This window comes from Lynx canadensis, chromosome A1, assembly GCF_007474595.2.
Source record: "Lynx canadensis isolate LIC74 chromosome A1, mLynCan4.pri.v2, whole genome shotgun sequence".
In the NCBI taxonomy this organism is placed as follows: domain Eukaryota; kingdom Metazoa; phylum Chordata; class Mammalia; order Carnivora; family Felidae; genus Lynx; species Lynx canadensis.
In genome coordinates, this window is record NC_044303.2 from 107,018,179 (window position 1) to 107,040,985 (window position 22,807).

Here is a 22,807-nt window from a genome sequence, read left to right on the forward strand (position 1 = left end):
TTGGGCTCTGTGCTGACTGCCCAGAGCCTGCTTGGGATTCTCTCCCTCTCTCTCTGTCCATCCCCTGCTTACTCTCTCTCTCTCTCTCTCTCTCTCTCTCACACACACACACACACACACACACAAAATAAATAAAAAAACATTTAAGAAAGAAAGAAAAAAGGAAGGAAGAAAGAAAAGAAAGAAAGACATCATATGGGGTCTTGGGATGCAAAATGTACAAAAAAAAAATTTTTTTAACAGGTCCCTAATTCTGCTTCAGGTTGAGCGGAACATCCAGAGAGCCAGTGTGCACAACCAGCATTGATTTTGTATGGCGAAAATCAGTTCCCCCAGCCTCGTTCCTACATCTGTAAAATGTGCCAAAGCAACTATATGTCTCTCCGAATTTTGTAGTGCTCTAACTGTGCAAGTAAAAGTAATCACCCAGCGTCAGTGGTCCAAATGGTACATAATCCAAAGAAAAGTATTTTGAGTGACTTAAAATGAAAGATCTACTTTAGGATTAGATTGGATTAGAAAAATACATTGGATTAGAAAAATATGTCTATAGCTTTTTGTACTGTACACAGAGTATGTACAAGTCCATATAGTATAATAAATAAAACTAGGAAACATGTTTAGATATAAACACACACATGACTTTAGGGCACAGAAAAGCAATGAGAGGAGTGTGTTGAGGGATACCATGGGGCAACCAAAAAGCTCCATCTCTAAAGGGAGTGGATTCTACTCACTTCTGCCCAGGCGCTTTCATATATCTGTGTCACCATACTACCAAGACTGGATGTTAGCACACTTTTTTAAACTAATTTGATAGCTGTGAAAAATAATACCTCATTTTGAAATATACACATTCTTAATTTTCCTTACAGACATTGTCACATAATTTGCTAACCGTCTTTATAAAGATGCTCATTGCAGTCTTCTTTGGCACAACAAATATTTGGAAACAACCCATATATCCAATAACTAGTTATATAAATCATAATCCCACATTCCAACAGTGGGATATTGTTGTTTTTAAAAATATATGTATAGATAAATACATAATGATGGGAAAATTTCTCTAAGACCTACTATTAAGTGAGTAATTATGCAAAAGAGTTATATAGTATGAACTAAGGTTGTTTACATATATTATTCTTGTACATGTTAAAATTTTTCTGCATAGACATACAAAGAATAGTTTATTTGAATTACATTGGAGGAAAGGGCCTTCTGTGCTTATCGTTCTACCACATCCATATGTTACTTTTAGTGTTGTGAATGGGTTGATATTTTCTGTCTGAAACTAAAAGAAAACCTACTTGGCTAGTACTTAAATTTTTTAAGGCTACAATATAAAAAATGACTGATGTCATAGATATAGAAAGATACTCAGAGAATATTACAGAATTTCCAGGGAAGGGAAAGGATTGGGGAGTATAAGAGGTAAGATAGCTCAGTGCCTGGAGTTAGACAGCCTTGGGTTTGAATTCTGGATCTTCTGTTCAGCGAAGTTAGTGAATCCAAATGAAATAATTCGTGGAAAGTTCTTAGCATAGTGTCAGTTACATAGTAACCGAATTAATGCTAGCTGTTCATACAGTAGTATAAGTAGAGATAGAGAGGATTGGTTGGCTTTCAGAAATTGTTTTGAGGTTAAAATGAACAGACCTGGGGTTGATTATTTGTGAGAAAAAAGATGAAGAGTCAGGTGTTAAGGTAGTAAGGGCTCATGGCTTGGCTTTCAGGTCTGAACAATTTGTATGGATGATGCTTCTCTGATAGGAGGTAGGAAACCCTAAGAGTTAAGTTGGAGGGGAAAGATTTTCACTTTTATTTTGGGCGATCTTTCATTTGCCTGTAAGAGAGTTAAGTACTGGCATTCAGTAGGTAGATCAGAGGAGAGGAATGAGATGGAAATATAAATTTTGGAATTATCAACCCGTAGATGGTGCGAAAATGTTTAAAGTCTAAGTGTGCCTGGAGAGGGAGCATAGCTAGAGGGAGTGGAGGAAGGGGCGGACTGAATCTTTATTCTCAACCCAAACTTCAGTTGCCCTGGGACCCTGCCATTGGCGTTCCAGTAGGTCCTCAAATTTGTATGTTTAAGACAAAATTCCTCAATTTATTTCCTCAAATGATACTCCACTCCCAATTTCCTTTTTCTTGAAAAATGTCAATATCATCTTCCCAGCTACCCAGGCTAGAACCTACCCTTGGCACTTCTTCTTTACGCAAGTAGGGCTTTGCCTCAGTTGTTTTTACTCCAGATATAATAATACAGTCCTTATTTTTTTTCTTACCAGAACTGGAGTAACAGTTTCTAATACGCTTCCTTACCCCCATATTTCAGATCCATCCACTCACAGGGATGACTTCTCCACTCAATCCTATAGCCTGAGTATTTGCAGAGAATTCCCTTTGGCTACCCTTTCAATTAGCAGATACTCACACAGGCATTCAAATCTTTCCATATTCTGGTGCTAACCTACCAATTGAGAATTGCCTCCTTATTCCCATGTTGGGTATCTCCACTAAGCTTAGGCCTGACCGGTTTGTACTTGTACATTCTCTGGGTCTTTGTTGATACAGTCCTCTTTGCCTACAATGTGTTTCCTCTAGCTATCTGAGTCCCTCAAGGACCATCGAAAATGCCTTATAATTTTCAAAGGGCTTCCCCAGTAAATGAGAGAATTTGTTTGCACTCACTCTGTTACTTTTTCTCTATTAATTATATGTTGCCATATATGGTTGCTGTTCCGTTGAGAATGTCTTAACCCCTTTTATCCTTCCCATAAATCTCTCTGAGCAACCAGAAGACACCACTACATTTAGTGATGTTTATTGCATGAATGATCGCTGAACTGTTTTATCAAGAAAGCAGAAACTGTAGCATATTTCTACACATTGCATTTCTCCTGATCCATTTAATTTTCTGATTCTAATTCTGTAAGAACTATAGTGTTGCATACGTTGTACTACCAAAGAACTAGTAACTAGCTCATTTTTTTTTCTAGGATAATTAATCAGTATAATTTTATGTAAATACAGGACCCCCTTGATCTTTTCCTGTGTGGTAAGTCAAACTACTTAAAAATGTGTTCTTTTTTTTAAGTAAATCCACCCTTATTTGAATAGCATAGTACTTTAAGCCAAAAAAGTGCTTAACATTGAGCTTCAAGGAAGCTGGCAGACTTCTTTTGCGTTCTCTTGAATCCAGTTGGCTGAGATACCTGCTGTCAGGTTAATGGCTGTTATCTAACCTAGAAGGAAAGCGGGAGATGGAAGCAAAGCACACTTAAGAAATTTCTCTGTCACCTGGAAAATACTTGGTTTATTTCGGGTTGGAATAGCCTAAAGGTAATTACATAGTGCTCTCTGTGCTATTTTAAACTAAGACTTTATTAAAACAAACAAAACAAAATACACACACTTCTCCAACATGGCCCCCGAAGGATCTGATCCATTTTGGACACAGAATTGTTGGACTAGACCTGGAAAGTATTGTATTTGCAAAGGAAATTCAATCACTGTCATTCCAAACGTTCTCTCTGGTGGGAAGATGTTCCCCTGGAATGATAGAGATAAAATAGAAATGTCTCGATAGTCTTTTTTCACCTCTCCAACACCCTGTGATTCATGGGCTGAGCACTGGCAGAACTGCAAATGTGTTCAAGAGTCTGTGCTTATTAATTGCTTCTTAATGCAAAACATCTTTTTTTTCCCTCCATCATTGTGGTGATCAATGTGTACTTTGATACAAAAAAAAGATTCAGGGGGTTAATGTGACAGTCCTTTCAAAACATATTCACTTCTCTGCTAATCATTCATAAGCATTCTGCTTGATTTTGCCACACACGTTTCCTTAATTTGCTATAACTATATGCAGACATTTTCATTAAAGAGAAAAGAATAGTTTGAACTGTGGAACCAAATGATGAATTAATTAAACACATATGCAAAAAAACCTCAAACGTCTGACCTCTAGGAATAGATTCAATTCCAAATAACCATGTGTTAAAAAAGGCAGATGAACTACTTTAAAAAGACGCAGAAACACTGACCAAAATAAACAGCAAATCTTAAAAAACAAACCAAACTTTTGTTCCTTAGTATGCTTGTTTCACACTCACTTTATTAAAAAGTTGAAAGATGGAACCGCCAAACATATACATAAATGAATAGGAATGCTGCGCTAATAATTTCCAGTAGAAGTCATCATTTACTTTCCTTATGAGGTCCACTCTCCGCTGTGAATGCTACTTCAGTCTTGTTAAACCTCTCTGGAATAATCCACTTATTCCCAAAGACAAATTATCCAAGTCAATGCTGTTAACCTCGTTATAGATTGGCACTCGTCATTATAGATTGTATCAGGTTCTGTAAGATTGTCTATTATATTGGTTTCAGAAATTTTTTTGAACTCTGTTTGCCAGTGACAATTTTCTCTTAATTTAGGAATTCCTATTTCTTACAGAGGCCAGCTGGAAATGAGTAAAGCATTACAGAGCCTTCCTTAGCTGTTGGCCTAGAGAATACACATTCTCTCCAAAATATATATCTTTGGCACACTCCAGAAGGAAGGAATCTCGGGTAATCTCTGTGCTGGCCAAGTGTGAGAATTATTATTTTTAACCCCTGAATACACAGCAATTTGTTTTGTTTTGTTTTGTTTTTTTAAGGAATTAACAAAGTAAACCAGCATTAGTTTAGCTATATTTGTTCGCCAACAAAACTGCAAATAAATATCTTATAGTGGTATTTTTAGTATTGGGTTTTCCCCTCTTTGGTGTGATGTTTAAAAGGACATTTTACAGCATTTACAGCCTGAAGAGTTTTACAGTTTAACATGAACAGATTAATGGTTCTATAAACTCACTGGCAAACTAGTTGATTATTTAACTGAAGTCTACAAATTTATTTATACCTCAGTGTCCCCGTTTGTTGCCAAAGCTAAGTTATCGAAATATCCAGGGTAACAAATAACTAGCACCAAAAACAGTGTCTTTGTGACTCTTCTGAAGTTCTGAAAGGAGAGGTAAGAAACTATCGTTTAACCAATAACTTCAAAGTTTGGCACTTTACTACAGAATCCCAATACCCAAGAATAGATGTGGAAGTCGTTTTTAGCTCCATGTTCAGAACTGTGTACGCAGAATAGATCTACTTGGATCTCAGAACCTCTGGAGCACAGAAGCACTGTGGAGTCAGAGATCAATGCCAAGAATGAGGGTCTCCTCTTTACATAGGAGAGTGGTTAAGAGCTGTTGGTGGACATTCCATTTATAAAGAGTTCTTAAGTGAAAATAAGTTTTCTAGAACTACATAGGTTACTTCTTGGACCGGAAGAAAACAATGTTCTTTGATGAATTTAACAGAGACATGACTCTTGGTAGATTTTACCATGAGACATTATGGATGGAAATTCTTACATGATTCATGAATATTCAATTGACAGAAAGCTAATCCTATACTTTGCAAAAGTAGATTCAAGTAGTATGATGGACAAGAACCTATGAACCTTGAGGACCTCTTAAAATCATTCTCCTCTCTCATTTTGACACTTTATAAATTTTTATATGGCTATTTATTGGTGCCTGCGCAGCTCTTTTTCTTTGAATTAAATATGTTTTACTCATGTCAGTGTATTACAGAGCACATTTGCTATCTATCATTCACTACTATTTATTAAATTTATGTCATTCCGCATAATGGTATTCATAGAAACCCCGGGGAACAGTACATGTCGGTGATTTTTAAAAGATGCAGATTCTTGATAAACATATTCAAATACATCATGAAAGGATATTTCTATATAAAATAATGAAAACTTAGGAACAGAGTACACTCATACCTCCTATGTAGTATTTGGTGCATGAAAAACTTGTTTATACCATTGTGCTCATTAAAAGCTAATTCTCTTCAATCCATCAGATTAGACTTGAAAACAAATAATCCCATCAGGCACTGATAAAATGTCTCAAGGTAAACAGCCTTTCCTTGAACACCTTCTCTAAGGTGTTTACATATTTTCCAAAATATTAAACCAAGACCTGAGCAACGCTATTAATGCCATAAATAATATCATTTCAGGAGTGAAATTTCCATGGTCACTTTCTTCCTGCAGTTCACATTTTGGGCAGTGCCTCACCACTCATCCATCTTTTTGTGATGGAAGGAAGGATTCCACACTGTGGCTTACCCATGAGATGAACTTCTCAGCCATTCAGAGTTCATTTCATCCCTCTCTATGATAATGCCACATAGTTAAGAGTTTGTTAAGGATTTTTTAGTGTGTTTGTTTTTCCTACATTTTTTTCTATTTCCCTTCGTTTGTTTACATTTGGGCCAATCCGTAACTTGGCAAAATCATTGTGGTATCTTAACCTGCCTTTACCAGTACTGGCAAATCCTGTCCATGACAGGGCTATCATCTAACTTATCATCTTAGTTGTATTTACTAAGTTAGTAGATACAACTTTCCAAGACATATCTGTATCTATCATCAGATCATCCTTGGCCATTGTCAGAAAAATATATGAACTAAGTAAACATCTACTATACACTTTCCCCAACTTGGATGTCACTTACTTCTCCAGATATTTCTCTTTCAGTTAGTTTAAAAAAAATTTTTTTTCAACGTTTTTATTTATTTTTGGGACAGAGAGAGACATAGCATGAACGGGGGAGGGGCAGAGAGAGAGGGAGACACAGAATCGGAAACAGGCTCCAGGCTCCGAGCCATCAGCCCAGAGCCCGACGCGGGGCTCGAACTCACGGACCGCGAGATCGTGACCTGGCTGAAGTCGGACGCTTAACCGACTGCGCCACCCAGGCGCCCCTCTTTCAGTTAGTTTAAATGAAATTTTCTTAGGTAGAATAAAGTCTCTTATCTCTTATTGCCTGGCATAAGAATGGCAGAAAGAAAATATTAGGTAATAGAAATGGTTATAAGATTCTATCAATGTGCATCTCATTTTAAAACAGGATAAAGCCTTCTTAATGATTTTCCAACATTTGTGTCTCTGGTTCTCATTTACTAAATGATTTCTGTACATATTTTAATAACCCAAACTGTGAATTATCGAGAAAGTTTCCCTAATCAAGCTTAGTGTTTGACATACAGTGTAGACATAATTTAATAGTCTTAAAAGTTGTCACTAATGTTCCAGGGCCAGAAAGGATTTATTCGATTATAAGAGAAATCTATGGTGATATTATCTAAATCATATCTAAAGATATGACTCGTGTGTTCCCAAGTGCAGGGAAGGTCATTATTTTCTCAGGTAGATTGAAATGATGACTATCAGGAAGTCAGTTAAACAAATTTCACTTCCAGAGACTTTGGGGCTCAGAATTAAAAGCTTCTACTTCATGGAATTGATTCGCGAGGTGCTTTGTTCCAAAGGTCCATCAGGGCAAGACTGACTGTTTGAATTCTTGTCAGACAATGCAAGTCTTTCTATTTAAAATACTCCAGGGAATTTTCCCTGTAAAAGAAATATCAATGGCAAGTTATCAGGTACACCTTGCGTTTCTTTACCAGTTGCTGGCAGGTTAATGTTGACAGTTTAGCATTTTGGCCTGTAGGGGGAATCTATAGTGCTGCCTTGTTTCAAGTACATTTTAAATTTACTTGGTGTTTGTATGAAGAGCAAGACTCAAAATGTAGTAGCTAGAAAGACAGAAGGAGGGAAGGTAGGAAGGAGGGAAAGAAAGGAAAAAGGGAGGAAGGAGAGAAAGAAGAAAGCCATTGAAAGTAATTAATTCAAGATCTGTAGAAACACAGTGGAAAGAACATCATATTTGGAATCAAAAGACTTGGCATTTGCTGTTCTTGGCACCCTCTCCATGAGTCCTTATCTGATCCTCCTATTTGAATTACAAAGCCCCCCACCCCAAACTTTCCCATCCTTCCTTCCCATCTTTAGTTTTTTCCATAGCACCTGTCACTATCTAATATGCAATGTGATTTAAATCTTTATTTTCTTGCTCCCTCCTATTAAAATGTAAACTCCCTGAGGGCATGTGTTTTTGTCTCTTTTGTGTACTATCACATCCCAGTATCCAAAACAGTGTTTGACACATTGTGGACTTCCCATAAATATTAATTGAATGAATGAATGAAATAATCTCAATGAGCCTCACTCTTTTCATTTGTGAAGTTATGGGGGTTATGACAGAGTGTAACCAAAGTTTAATATGCTGTGTAAAAGCATATTAGATAATGCATGAAATATAATAGCTGCTTCATGTGTCCATTCATTTGTGCTTACCGTCTAACACACAGATCAGCAAGATGTCTGTATCTAGGGTGACTGTATGTCCCAGATTACGCGGGGCTGTCCCAGGGTATGCCTGTACTGTAGGAATAATTATCATCAGCAACTTCTTTCACAAGTGCCCTGATTTGGGTGATAAGTTATATGGTCACCGTATCTCAAGACAAATCATGCTTGTGAATTGTTCTTGAAAAACAAGTTTATCTTCTATCTTATAACCTGCGTTATAGCAAAACAAACCAAAAAGCCCTTCTTATTCATTAATGTTTAATTAAGTTCATAGTAAGATACGAGGATGAGAGGTTCATTTGGCAGGATAGAGGAAAAGAAAAGATTTCCGACTATTCATAGAAAGAGAAGCACTAGCAATGTTCCAGGATCCAGTAATTGGTTAAGCATCTAGTCTCTGAATTTAGCATATGTGAGTTCAGACTCCATTTCCACTCCAGTTCTGAACTGTAAAGACTTGAGCAATTAGTTTCACTTATTTGAGCCTCTATTTTCTCATCAGAGTAACAGGGACAAATATAGGACTTCATATGAAATACTGAATAATCATGACCTAACACAATACCTGACATATAAGAAACAGTAACTAAGTGCTAACTATCATTAGTGTTGTATGAAGTAAAAGCTTCCGGAATTAGTAGTATCAGTTTCCTTTGATCCTAAAGCAGCAAACTTTGGTTCTGTAGGGTGGCTGATTATTTAAAATACTAAGCCATTGAAAAAAAAAATGAAATAAATACATAAATAAATAAAATATTAAACAATTGGCTAAAAGTGGATGAAATTGCCCAATTTCCACAGTTTTGTAATCTGTTTCTAACTCCATTTATTTGATATGTTTTAGTGTTTTGTTAATAAGGTTTATTGATAAAAGTATCAGCTCCATCATATTAACAATTTTTGCTGTCTTTATTTTCTGCAGGAGATCGTGAACAAAATGGGTGGTCAACAAATATTTGAAAAATCAATAAATGCTTGACTATTCTGAAACATTTAAGCAAACTCTAATCTTGGCAGAACTTCTGTCATACCATTGTTGGCTGGCACACTGAATAATTAATTAGATGATGAAATTATAGACCCTGTGCTGTGATGAAGCTTCACCACTTAAAAATTGCCAGACTACAGGGGCACCTGGGTGTCTCAGTCGGTTAAGTGTCCGACTTGGCTCAGGTCATGATCTCGTGATTTGTGAGTCTGAGCCCCGTGTCAGGCTCTGTGCTGACAGCTCAGAGCCTGGAGCCTGCTTCGGACTCTCTCCCTCTTTCTCTCTCTCTCTATCCCCCTACCCCACTTGTGTCCTGTCTCTCTCTCTCTCTCAAAGTAAATAAAGTGTAAAAAAATTGCCAGACTATAGTAACTTAATAATAAGTCATTTGGGGTGCCTGAGTGGCTCAGTTGCTTAAGCATCCAACTCCTTTTTTTTAATACTTATTTATTTACTTATTTATTTATTTATGAGAGTGAGAGAGAGCATGCGCACACACGTGCATGAGGAAGGGGCAGAGAGTGAGGGGCAGAGGATCTGAAGCAGGCTCTGCGCACAGAGCAGAGAGACCAATGTGGGGACTCGAACCCAGGAACTGTGAGATCATGATCTGAACTGAAAGCAGACTCAACTGACTGAGCTACCCAGGTACCCCTGAGCATCCAACTCTTGATTTCTGCTCAGGTCATGATCTTCCTGGGTTTGAGCCCTGCATTGGGCTCTACGCTGACAGAGCAGAGCCTGCTTAGGATTCTCTCTCTCCTCTCTTCCTCTCTCTCTGCCCCTCCCCTGCTTGCACGCATGCACTTTCTGTCTCTGTCTCTCAAAACAAATAAGTAAACAGTAACAATGTTATTTGGAATTTTTGCTTTCATAGTAATTTAGACCCAAAAGTGTAGTTATGATCTACTGCAATGCCTTGCTTAACAAAAAGGAAAAATAAGTTCCAGGTAAATTAGTTGTAAGAGACAGTATTGGAGCCCATTTTCCTCATGTCAAGGCCAGAATATTTGGCTTTTTCTTTTAATGTCTGTCTGTCTTTAATCGCAGTGACATGATTTGGGGAAATATCCAGTTGTTTAGTAGTATCTTCTATAATAAAGTAAGAACTGATTTAGAAGACCTTGGGATTTCACTTGATTCAAGTATCTGTTCATATTTCACATATATGCAATGAAATTTTTACCCAAATGTATTTTATAAAGAAAATAATTGGGGCGCCTGGGTGGCGCAGTCGGTTAAGCGTCCGACTTCAGCCAGGTCACGATCTCGCGGTATGTGAGTTTGAGCCCCGCCTCGGGCTCTGTGCTGACAGCTCAGAGCCTGGAGCCTGTTTCAGATTCTGTGTCTCCCTCTCTCTCTGCCCCTCCCCCGTTCATGCTCTGTCTCTCTCTGTCCCAAAAATAAATAAACGTTGAAAAAAAAATTATAAAGAAAATAATTAATAGTAATAGTCTGATATTTTTCATTGCCTGAGTGTGCTAATTAAAATTAGATCCTGAGGCTATTAGACTATTTAATTTTGTGAGAAAGCTCATTCTGTTAGTTTCAAAGGCAGAAATGATAGTGTTTTAGTTAAACGAATTATAGAACTTCCATTATTTCCTGGATACAATTTTCATTTTCAGGTTATTCCCAGACAGTTACAAAACTTAACTTGCATAAGGAATGCAACTAACATGTTTTCCTCTTGTTTTCAAAATTTTATGAGAGGCACTGTTCAGCCATTATCCGCTAAAATTATGTATTTTGAGTTATCATGTGTCTGTAGTTACTTCATTGCATTTTTTTATAATCCTGAACACTGATGTATGACTTTGGTGTGTTGATGTCCTTTGGAGTTGATAGAATTCTTTACATATTTTGCTAACTATGGCTAAATCTTTACTCTGTAGAAAATAGCATGCTTAGTTAATAAATCATTGTTTTCAGAAACAAAGCCATGTTTGCTCTTTCACATGTAACTCTGATACCATAAAACAATTGTATTTTCACAGTCAAATAAGCATCAGCTTATTTGTGTTACAAATTAAATCTAGTGATATATTTGGACCTGAAAGACATCTCTCATCAAAGACCATTGTATATCAAATATGTTCTTCTTTGAAAAATATCCTACAAATGAAGACAGACTCCATTCAGCTGAAATAGAAGGAATCCATGAAGGGGCGCCTGGGTGGCGCAGTCGGTTAAGCGTCCGACTTCAGCCAGGTCACGATCTCGCGGTCCGTGAGTTCGAGCCCCGCGTCAGGCTCTGGGCTGATGGCTCAGAGCCTGGAGCCTGTTTCCGATTCTGTGTCTCCCTCTCTCTCTGCCCCTCGCCCGTTCATCCTCTGTCTCTCTCTGTCCCAAAAATAAATAAACGTTGAAAAAAAAAATTAAAAAAAAAGAAGGAATCCATGAAAAGGGTATTTTATTAGAAAATCCAGATTATCATATTTGTTTTTAATTTTTTTTAATGTTTATTTATTTTTGACAGAGAGAGAGACAGAGCATGAACGGGGGAGGGTCAGAGAGAGGGAGACACAGAATCCGAAACAGGCTCCAGACTCTGAGCTGTCAGCACAGAGCCCAATGCGGGGCTCGAGCTCACAGACCGCGAGATCACGACCTGAGCCAAAGTCGCACGCTCAACCGCCTGAGCCACCCAGGCGCCCCCCCCTTATTTTTTAATTTTTTTAATGCAGATTATCATATTTTTATTTGTACAATATTCTATCTCTCCTAGTGCTCAATTACCTGTGGCAAAGGAATGCAGTCCCGTGTTATTCAGTGCATGCATAAGATCACAGGAAGACATGGAAATGAATGTTTTTCTTCAGAGAAACCTGCAGCATACAGGCCATGCCACCTTCAGCCTTGCAATGAGAAGATTAATGTAAATACCATAACGTCACCCCGGCTGGGTAAGCAGACCAAAAAGGGGATGGTTTTGAGAAGCATGGAAATGCTTATGGCTGTTTTGTGTATTATCATAAAACTTTGTCATAAATAAATCTATATGAATTAGTTTGGTTCTAACTAAACTAAAACTATGCTTGACTATAGTTTAGTCCCAATGGTCAGGAGGATAAAAAAAATTCCTAAAGACTAAACAAGACTCCTGAAACTGTCTACTCAGAGCCAGGCCCTGGAAATACAAATGCCACACCTCTCAAGGTCATCATAGAAAGGGTTGGAGGATGTAATCATATTTTGGTTCTGACCAGTTTTGTGGTAGAACTATCGACTAAGGTAGTGGCTCTGGAAAGGTGAGATTGTGGTATATACCTTAGATGTCTCTGCTGTCAATAGCCTTCCTTTTGATCCTGGGTGCAAATTATCCTTTCAAGAGAGACAGAGTAAAAAATGGCTTTCAATAGGAATGGATACCTGGATCTAATCCACCAAACAAAAGGGAATAGCTTTTGAATCCTTAAGGACATAATATTAGATACGAATAAATGCTATTAACATGGATTTATGGAAAACCCAAAAGACTCCACCAAAAAGCTGCTAGAACAGATACATGAATTCAGCAAAGTCATAGGATACAAAATCAATGTACAGAAATCGGTTGCATTTCTATATACTAATAATGAAGCAACAGAAAGAGAAATCAAGAAATTGATCCCATTTACAATTGCACCAAGAACCGTAAAATACCTAGGAATAAACCTAACCAAAGATGTAAAAGATCTGTATGCTGAAAACTATAGAAGACTTATGAAGGAAATTGAAGAAGCCACAAAGAAATGGAAAAACATTCCATGCTCATGGATTGCAAGAACAAATATTGTTAAAATGTCAATACTGCCCAAAGCAATCTACACATTCAATGCAATCCCAATCAAAATTGCACCAGCATTCTTCTCAAAGCTGGAACAAACAATCCTAAAATTTCTATGGAACCACAAAAGGCCCCGAATAGCCAAAGTAATTTTGAAGACCAAAGCGGGAGGCCTCACAATTCCAGACTTTAGCCTCTACTACAAAGCTGTAATCATCAAGACAGCATGGTATTGGCATAAACATAGACCAGTGGAACAGAATAGAGAACCCAGAATTGGATCCACAAATGTATGGCTAACTAATCCTTGACAAAGCAGGAAAGGGTACCCAGTGGAAAAGGACAGTCTCTTTAGCAATGGTGCTGGGAGAACATAACAGCAACCTGCAGGAGAATGAAACTAGACCACTTTCTTGCACCATACACAAAAATAAACTCAAAATAGATGAAAGACCTAACTAAATGTGAGACAGGAAACCATCAAGACCCTATAGGAGAAAACAGGCAACAACCTCTTTGACCTCAGCTGCAGCGATTTCTTACTTGACATGTCTGCAAAGGCAAGGGAATTAAAAGCAAAAATGAACTATTGGAACCTCATCAAGATAAAAAAAAAAAAAAACTTATGCACTGCAAAGGAAGCAATCAACAAAACTAAAAGGCAATTGACAGAATGGGAAAAGATATTTGCAAATGACATGTCAAATAAAGGGTTAGTATCCAAAATCTATAAAGATCTTACCAAACTCTACACCTGAAAAACAAATAATCCACTAAAAAAAAAAATGGGCAGAAGACATGAATAGACACTTTTCCAAAGAAGACACCCAGATGGCCAACAGACACACGAAACGATGCCCGTCATTCCTCATCAGGGAAATACAAATCAAAACCACAATGAGATACCACCTTACACCAGTCAGAGTGGCTAAAATTAACAGCTCAGGAAACAACAGATGCTGGCCTGGATGTGGAGAAATGGGAACCCTCTTGCACTGTTGATAGGAATGCAAACTGGTGCAGTTGCTCTGGCAAACAGTGTGGAGGTTTCTCAAAAAATTAAAAATAGAACTCCCCTATCACCTGGCAATAGCACTACTAGGAATTTATCCAAAGGATACAGGAGTGCTGATGCATAGGGGCACATGTACCCCACTGTTTATAGCAGTGCTTTCAACAGTAGCCAAATTATGGAAAGAGCCTAAATGTCTATCAACTGATGAATGGATAAAGATGTGCTTTATATATACAATGGAATAGTACTTGGCAATGAGAAAGAATGAAATCCTGCCATTTGCAGCAATGTGGATGGAACTGGAGGGTATTATGTTAAGTGAAATAAGTCAGTCAGAGAAAGATATCATATGTTTTCACTCATATGTGAAACTTGAGAAACTTAACAGAAGACCATGTGGGGAGGGAAGGGGTAAAAATAGTTACAAACAGAGAGGGAGGGAGGCAAACCATAAGAGACTCTTAAATACAGAGAACAAACTGAGGGTTGATTGGGGGGCGGGGGGTCTGGGGAAAGAGGAAAATGGGTGATGAGCACTGAGGAGAGCACTTGATGGGATGAGCCCTGGGCATTGTATGTAAGTGATGAATCACGGAATCTACCCCCAATCCAAGAGCACACTGTATACACTGTATGTTAGCCAACTTGACAATAAATTATATTTAAAAAAACGAATGAGCCACAGGAAAAATGATGTATATACATGTTTATATATAAAAATACTAAATAAATGAGAAAAATGAAAAAAATGTTGATTTGCATATTTTTATGTTATAAAATGTTTTCATATATATTCTCAGTTCCCGTTATTCAATCTAATCTATCATCAAGAAACAGATTATGTATTTTCAGTAAATATAGCCTATGCTTGCCTAAAAAAAATTCATAAATGAATCAGCCTTTATTTCTGTAGCAACTAGTGGCTTTTAACAACAGTACTACCTGTCTGTCATTGGGGTAGTTTATGCTTACCACCTTTACTTTTAATCTGCGTGTACAATTTACAGGGTGACAATTTAATCAAACAGAACAATGTTGCCAAAATCAAAGGAGCTAAATTGTCATAGATATTTTTTAAGCAGTAAGATTCAATCAAATGGAAAAGTTTGGTTCTTCATGGAAATAAAAATATTCTCATTTTCTAGCCAAATAATTAACATTTCTAGGAAATAGTTCAAAGAGAATTAAGAGTAGTTAAGACAAAAAGTTAAGCAATCCTAGAGCAGATGCCCTAAATCCATGTATTCAAAAACAACAAAATCAATCCCTTTCTCTAGCAATTAGTTGGAGTCCTTCTTGAAGTATCACGGGGCAGAAAATAATGGATTAAAAGAAAAGTTTAATTAAAATTGCATTTTCTCCATTTATTATTTCTTGAAGGTATATCCCTGAACACACAAGCACAGTGGAAAACCTAAGGTTTTAAAAAGGAAAATAATGAATCTTATTAGAATAGTGGCAAAAGAAAGATTTCACATACCTTATCACTGTAAATTTCAGTCACTTTTGATGATCAGCTTTGATTTTATTTTTTTATTAAAATTTTTTTAACGTTTATTTATTTTTGAGACCTAGAGAGACAGAGCATGAACGGGGGAGGGGCAGAGAGAGAGGGAGACACAGAATCGGAAGCAGGCCCCAGGCTCTGAGCCGGCAGCCCAGAGCCCGACGCGGGGCTCGAACTCACGGACCGCGAGATCGTGACCTGAGCTGAAGTCGGACGCTTAACCGACTGAGCCACCCAGGCATCCCTCAGCTTTGATTTTAAAGATGTGTAAAATCAAGATCCCCAGATATCCCACCTAGATATGCCTGACATCTAGGAAAGGAGGAATGTGAAATAAGTGAGCGCATTTGTTTTGGTATTTCATCCATAACAATACTTGTTAATTTATATTCCCCTAAAGGTGGATATAGTGAGCCTTTTCGTTTTTCTTTTTAATCTTCTCAACTGAAAATCCAAAAAGAAGCTTAAATGAAAGTCATAAAATTGAGCCTTAAACGCCATTTGTATCACAACTCACTGAATTTGAGAAATCTAGCTTGAATGAGTCTAAAAGGGCTCATAAGTAAGACCGTTATTCATCCACTTTACTCCTTTATTATAGCGTGTGTGTGTGTGTGTGTGTGTGTGTGTGTGTGTGTTTCCTAATCTTACTGTTAAGTTCTAGAAGGCAATATGAACGAGTCAAAGTGCGTGTGCAAAATCCTTCCCCTTAAGTGATTGCTACTTGTTTTGCCCCTGGCACTGAGGATATCGACGTGTATTGAGTTCCCTGTTTTCTTCTTCACAGCTGCGCTGACTTTCAAATGCCTGGGAGACCAGTGGCCTGTGTACTGCCGAGTGATACGTGAGAAGAACCTATGTCAGGACATGCGCTGGTATCAGCGCTGCTGTGAGACGTGCAGGGACTTCTATGCCCAAAAACTGCAGCAGAAGAGTTGACCTCTAGCAGGCTGGCTGGCTCACAGCTCTTTGCAATTACATTATTTATAAACACACACACTAGCATGTTTCTCAGACCAAATATTATCAGATTACGTATAATTTAATCAGATTAATTTATTTTGGTGCCCGCCAAACATCCAATATGGTGTTTGTTTTGGTCATACAAACATTTTGATTTATACTATATGGCTTCATAAATAATTTTATATGAATAAGTTGGATCCAGTTTCCAGAATAAAAATAAAAAGGGAAAAAAAAAAAAAACAAGATCATTAGGCTCTAAAAAAAATTTTTTTTTTTAAGTTAGGGCTGTCTCTAAGGTGCTATTCTCTCCCTGCCGATACCATTGAGTTATCCAGAATGTATACTAACTTAGTGTAATAGTTTAGTTATATAAGGAGAGAAGTCATTTTTGTTTTCTTGGTTTCCTGATGCAGAATTAGCCCATTTTCTGTCACCTACAGGAGATGTGGAAACATAACAAACCTCAGAGTGTTGAACAGGTTTTTAAAGAATGTATTATGAATTTGGTTCGGATTTAGAGATATCCATAGGAAAAATTCTACTGTAATTATAACCTTATTTTAATAATGGAAAGGAAAAGTCAAAATAGAGACTTTGATCATGTTCATGAACATGTACTTGAACACAAGTAGTGTAACAATGAAACACTGTAATGATTTACACTGAATCACCATTGCACTGTTGATATAGTGTAGAGAAACCATTATAGAAATGGTAACATCCTACAAAAATATGTATTATTTTAACATGTTGTCATTAGATTTTAGCTTTTTAAAATATTTTGAACAAAGAAAGCAGCGATCCACCCGTTTCCTTGTATCTTTTTAGTAGATTTATAAAAGAGCATAGTACTTAGCCTCACGAATCATCATGAGAAAACTTACCAATTATTTTCCAGCCTTTTCCCTAGAAACAAGAAGAAACAAAATGCTTATGATACTGTGGTAGTTTCATTGTGTTTTTTCCTTTCGAAAACTAAAAGTTTTACAATTCTGTGAAACGTTAAAAAAAAACAGCTTAAATGTTTTCTTGTGAGAAAATGTTGTACATGATTCACATGATTTCTTAGATTTTTTTTTTCAATAAAATATGTGAAGCTTCCTGTTGGGAGGCACTTCTTCACAGGTCTCTCACGTCTGTACACATCTTGGCACTGTCTGCTTTTGTTCGGGAGTATCTGGTAAGGGATGTTTGTACGGCTGTGGAAGACAGTTGCACAGCCTTGGATAAAGATGATGGAGCAAAGGGCAGACATGCCTACCTCTCCTTATAAAGGTTTCCGGCCCTAAAACGGGGGTCCCTCTCCTGTGATACAAGTCACTGCATGTGCAGATATCACCCTGCTGCCTTTGTGTCACCCTGGGGGAATTGGGGCTCAGGAAAGTGGCACAAGAAAATGCTGACTCTGTGCTACTGCTATTGCTGTGAGTTACAAAGTCCTTTGTCTTCTGTGTTCTGCCCTCAAAGTGGGCAGGCTGATACAACAGATTGGAAGTAGAGTAAAACCTCACCATCTGCACGGTTCATGACACATCCCTCATCAGTGATTGTTTACCTTCATTTTAATATGGAGGGCATTTTGATTCTAGATGTCCCCTTACTTATGTATATTCTTTCGTTTAATTGCTGAGATATAAAATTAACTAATATCCACACATCTTAAGTCATGAGAGTACGGGCATCAGAGAGGTAAAAAATTACATTTTAAGATGAGACGTTCTCAATCTCATCCCTTGATTCCTAAGTCTGTGAATCTAAGTAGAAATAGCACCCTGTGGGGCACCTGGGTGACTCAATTAGTTGGTTAATTGTCCGACTTCAGCTTAGGTCATGATCTCACGGTTCGTGGGTTCAAGCCCCACGTCGGGTCTGTGCTGACAGCTCAAAGCCTGGAGCCTGCTTCGGGTTCTGTGTCTCCCTCCTTCGCTGCCCCTCCCCCACTTGCACTCTGTCTCTCTCCACCTCAAAAATAAATAAGCATTTTTAAAAAATTAAAATGATGAATCAGAACATATGCAGTATCTTAGAAGACCTTCAGAATGTTTTGACCCAGTTGGTGCTAGAACTGAATACTGAGAGAGAGACAGAGACTGCATCATTCTATCAGGCCATCTGTTTCAGGGTGATGGTAATACCAGAGATTTGCATGAGCATGAGGCCTGTGCCACATTTTATTTGTTGTAACACAGGTTCCCTGAACAGAAACAAATATTGTATGGAATACCATAGCAGAGAATGAGGCATTTGGTAAATGAATGGGTGGTATTGTGGCAAAAACTTGGCAGCCTGAGAAGGTGAGTCCATGTTCAGGGTAAGTGTCTATTTCTATGAGAACAAATTACTCCTTGTTTTGTGATAGAAGCGATCTAATGTAATCCTGCAATCAAGATGGTTTGGCTGGATTGGCAAGGATTGGAAGGAGTGTGATTTTGAAACTGGTGACGAGGGAGTTCTAAGGAAAAGGTATATGGGCAGACCTTCCTGAAGAACTTCTATCCATATATTCTATTTGACCCCTCACCAAAGAGCACCCTCACCAGAGAGGTCTCAGTCATCAAGTGGATGAGATGACAAGGTCTATGTATGTTGGCCAGTGTCTTTCCTCAGCCACCCTTTTCATCGCCAATAGGCTCAGGAACAAGATACATTGGTGGCAGAAATGGAGATTGTGCTTGGGTTCAGCAACATGAACATCCACTCACCAAGGCCAGTCACTGCAGAGAGCTCAACCTACCAGTAGCAGAGAAGATATTTTTTCCCATGATGGTAGAATTCTTTGGGAAGACCTGCCCACCACCTTGAGTGCAGTATGCTTACATCAGTTCACTTGTGTCACAACACAGGCAGCGACTTGTTCTCACAGAAAGAGCTACTTGCCCTGAATGTGCATTTGCCCTTCCCAGCCTCCAAAGTTTCTGCCAAAATTTCTTCTATGAACCTACCAAATGTTTCATTCACTATTGTGGCATTCCATACAATATTGTTTTTGTACAGAGAACTCATAGTACGGCAAATCAAACATAGCAGTGGGCTCATGTTCATGTAAATCTCTGGTATTACCATGTTCCCCATTACCCTCAAGCACATGGCCTAACAAAATGATACAGTGTCTTTTTTTTCTTATTATTCAATTCTGGCACCAGTATTGGGGGCCAGGGGCTTACCATTTTTGCATCCTTCAAATCCTTAATGATAGAAGTAATGGTGAAATCCCTCCAAGAATGCAATATTGGTTTTATTTCCAATTTCGGTATGTAGAGGCAATTCTAGGGGCTCCCATTGCCATTATTATCATAAAAACCCTCATTCAACATATCATGGAACCAACAAGGTAAGCAGGGCTTCTGCCAGTTTCTGAATATTTCTTTTCTAAATATGCTTCCCAGAATTAGGAAAATAACTGTGGTGTGGTTGTAGAGGCTTTGGGATTCTTTATGAGAGAGACTTAAGCCAGAACTTGATTAAATTATCTGGTTTCCATAAGCTCTTGCTCTGTGGGGCTATAATAGGAACTTAGGGTCACCAGGAATAGTATCAATTGACAATAATTATCAAAAAGTCTGATAATTTCCCTTCTCCAGTACATTGTGCCCATCAGAGAAAACCTGAAGGTAATTTACAGTATAATATTGGACAGTATAGCAGGATCCTTCCTTTTTTAAAATGATCCAGTCTCCTCTTCACTCGAGGCATTCTCAATGAACCGATTCTTATATGGAAATTGATCAGGGGAGTGCAATTTCCTGATGTGGTTATCCAAATCAGACCTCTTCCCACAAAGTCTAGAGATTTAATGCTCACACAAATCAAATAAGACTTTAGTAGAATGCCCATCTATTTCAGTCCTAGGGACTCCATGATCAATTAGCCAAGATCTTTGCTGGTCAAACCATTCCCTTTACCCCTTTGATTCTGCTACCCTTCATGGTAACCATTCCCATCTGGTTTCTGACAGTGAAATGCAGCCCTTTGGTTCCTGCCCTTATGGAATTATATCATCATTAAATTTAAGAAGTCCAGTTCTGTGGCAGCACTTCCCAATGTTATTTAAGGGCTTCAGAAAATAGGCTTTACCAAGTTCTTTAAGGATTCCAGTACAGCCTTCGCTGATGTGAAGGGAGTTCAAAGCCTTGGTCAAGGGAATGCCCTCTGGAGCCTTTCAGGGGATGAATTCAGCAGGTAGGTGAGCATCTATCATATTAAAACCATCTTCCTACATGTCTGTATACTTTCCTGTATACTACTACATTATAACAAGGAAGTTTTGGCATCTCAATTTTATTCATTGTGGACCACCAGTGGGTCCAATTTTCAGGCCCTTTGTTGGAGTTACTCCCAATCACTTGAAGTAACACTTTGAATCCAGAATCTCCACTTAGTGAACTCATATCAAAAACATGTAGGCTAATAAAACATTATATTCCTTCTGCCCTAATATAAAGCCATTAAGAATTGTCCCTATACATCTACCTTGGATTTCAGTCAACATGAATTAGTGAAATCTTGCGATTCCTTTGGCGTGTGTAAAACCTCACATGTTATACCCCAGGGTGGTCCCCTTGGATCTTCTAGGACTTGACTCTGAATATGAATTTCGATGGTGGAGCATCAGCAGTACAGGTAAAAAGGTTTTATTTGAAGATAGTCATGGAAGCTTTCTGGTTCCCAACTTAGACCTTGAACTGTGAGTTTAAAACCTAGGTTTATCATTCGCCAGATTTGAATTCACACAACTGCCGAAGCCCTGGCGAAGTGAAGAAGAGTTGAAGAATCAGAGGGGTCACCAACTAGTCTGAGCTGCCAGGTAAGTATGACTAAGGCGGGGTAATTTGTTAAGAGGTCTTTGGGATGCTGTCGCCTCTGTGAAGCTACCTCCTTTGTAGGTACACAAACACCTGGTAGTAGATCTGAGTTTGCTGTTGGTCAACAGGACTAACATTTGGAGAGAAGAAATGGACGTGGAGCTCAAGAGAGCAACGGCTTGGAACCCACCAAGCACCTGTTTGCAAAAAGCCTTTCAGATTAATGGGTGCTGTTTCCACTTTCCTGTCCATATCTCACTGAAGTTCCTCTTTTGGCTAGTTCTAACCCAGAACCACACAAATAAAGAGATTCTGGGAAATGTAGTTTGTCTTTTAACTAAAGATGGCTGTGTGACTTTAACTTTCTTTCCTTTCCTTTTTTTTTTTTTTTTCAGTTTGTATCAGAGACAACTGAAATAAAAATCTATGTTCTTAGCCACTCAAAATAAAAATGAACCCTTTTTAAGCACTTCATATACACCAAGCATTCTGTTAACTACTTTACCTATAAAATCTCACAGCAACCTTGTAAGGTACTTGTGTTATCTTCACATTATAGCTGAGGAATCAGGCTTAGAGAGATTCAGTAACCTACCCAGGAACACAACTTAGTTTGATGCCATTCTGACTCCAAGTTCTGTGCACTCAGTAACCCTGATTGCCTCTGTTTACCAATTTTGAGACTGTTTTATAATAGACACAAAAGGGTTTATAAGCTAGTCACAGGCTTTCTTTGTAATCAAAACTATTCAAGTGATTTCCAAACTCTCCAATAATTTGACGAACCACAACTGCTCATCTGGACATTGTACAGGCTTTTCAGCTGGAAATACTTTCAAATATTTCAGTGGGTTATTGGTACAACCTAGAGAGGGAGGGAAGGAGAAAGGGAGGGAGAAAAGAAGGGAAAACAGGAGAGAGAGAATAAGGAGAAGAAAATAAGATTCATTCACATATAGACAGTTTTGTCTCGTGAACCATATTTAATCCTATTTTTACAATTCTCACGGTTCAAAAAAAAAAAAAAAAAAAAAAACAACCGTAATTCTGGGTCCAAATCCAAGAGGAAATGATACTTTTATAAAAATTGGTTACAAAGAAAAAGACCAAAAGATTACCTGCATGCTAAGTGTTGAGAAGCCCCAGATGTGCACATTTCCACCAGATTTCCCTCCAGTAAAACTCTTTATATTTATTTATAACCATTGTCACTCTAGATGGAAGTTCCTAATGACGATAAAGAAATAAAAACCCTAAGCCAAAATTCGTCCAGTTACTTTTGGGTAAACTTTTTGAAGAGTTAAAAGGAAAACAATAAAATGGGTATTATGTGATCAAATAAATTTGGAAAATGCTAGACTTATCAAAGCAGGACTTCTCAGAGCCTTCAGTGTGAGTCTGTGCATCGTAAACTACCAGAAGAGAATATAGAGTATCATAAACATTTTTGGCAACAGAATCCTTTTTTTTAATGAGCTTGG

The 22,807-nt window shown here is 38.0% G+C and overlaps 1 protein-coding gene across 1 annotated transcript in view; it reads left to right on the forward strand.

Moving 5' to 3' along the window:
• The window catches only part of ADAMTS19 (ADAM metallopeptidase with thrombospondin type 1 motif 19), a 231,323-nt gene extending 214,826 nt beyond the window's left edge, over positions 1 to 16,497 (forward strand). The window contains 2 exon segments of the mRNA XM_030317935.1: positions 11,996 to 12,173; positions 16,346 to 16,497. Coding sequence (XP_030173795.1) covers positions 11,996 to 12,173; positions 16,346 to 16,497 — 330 coding nt within the window.
• The last annotated feature ends 6,310 nt before the right edge of the window (positions 16,498 to 22,807 follow it).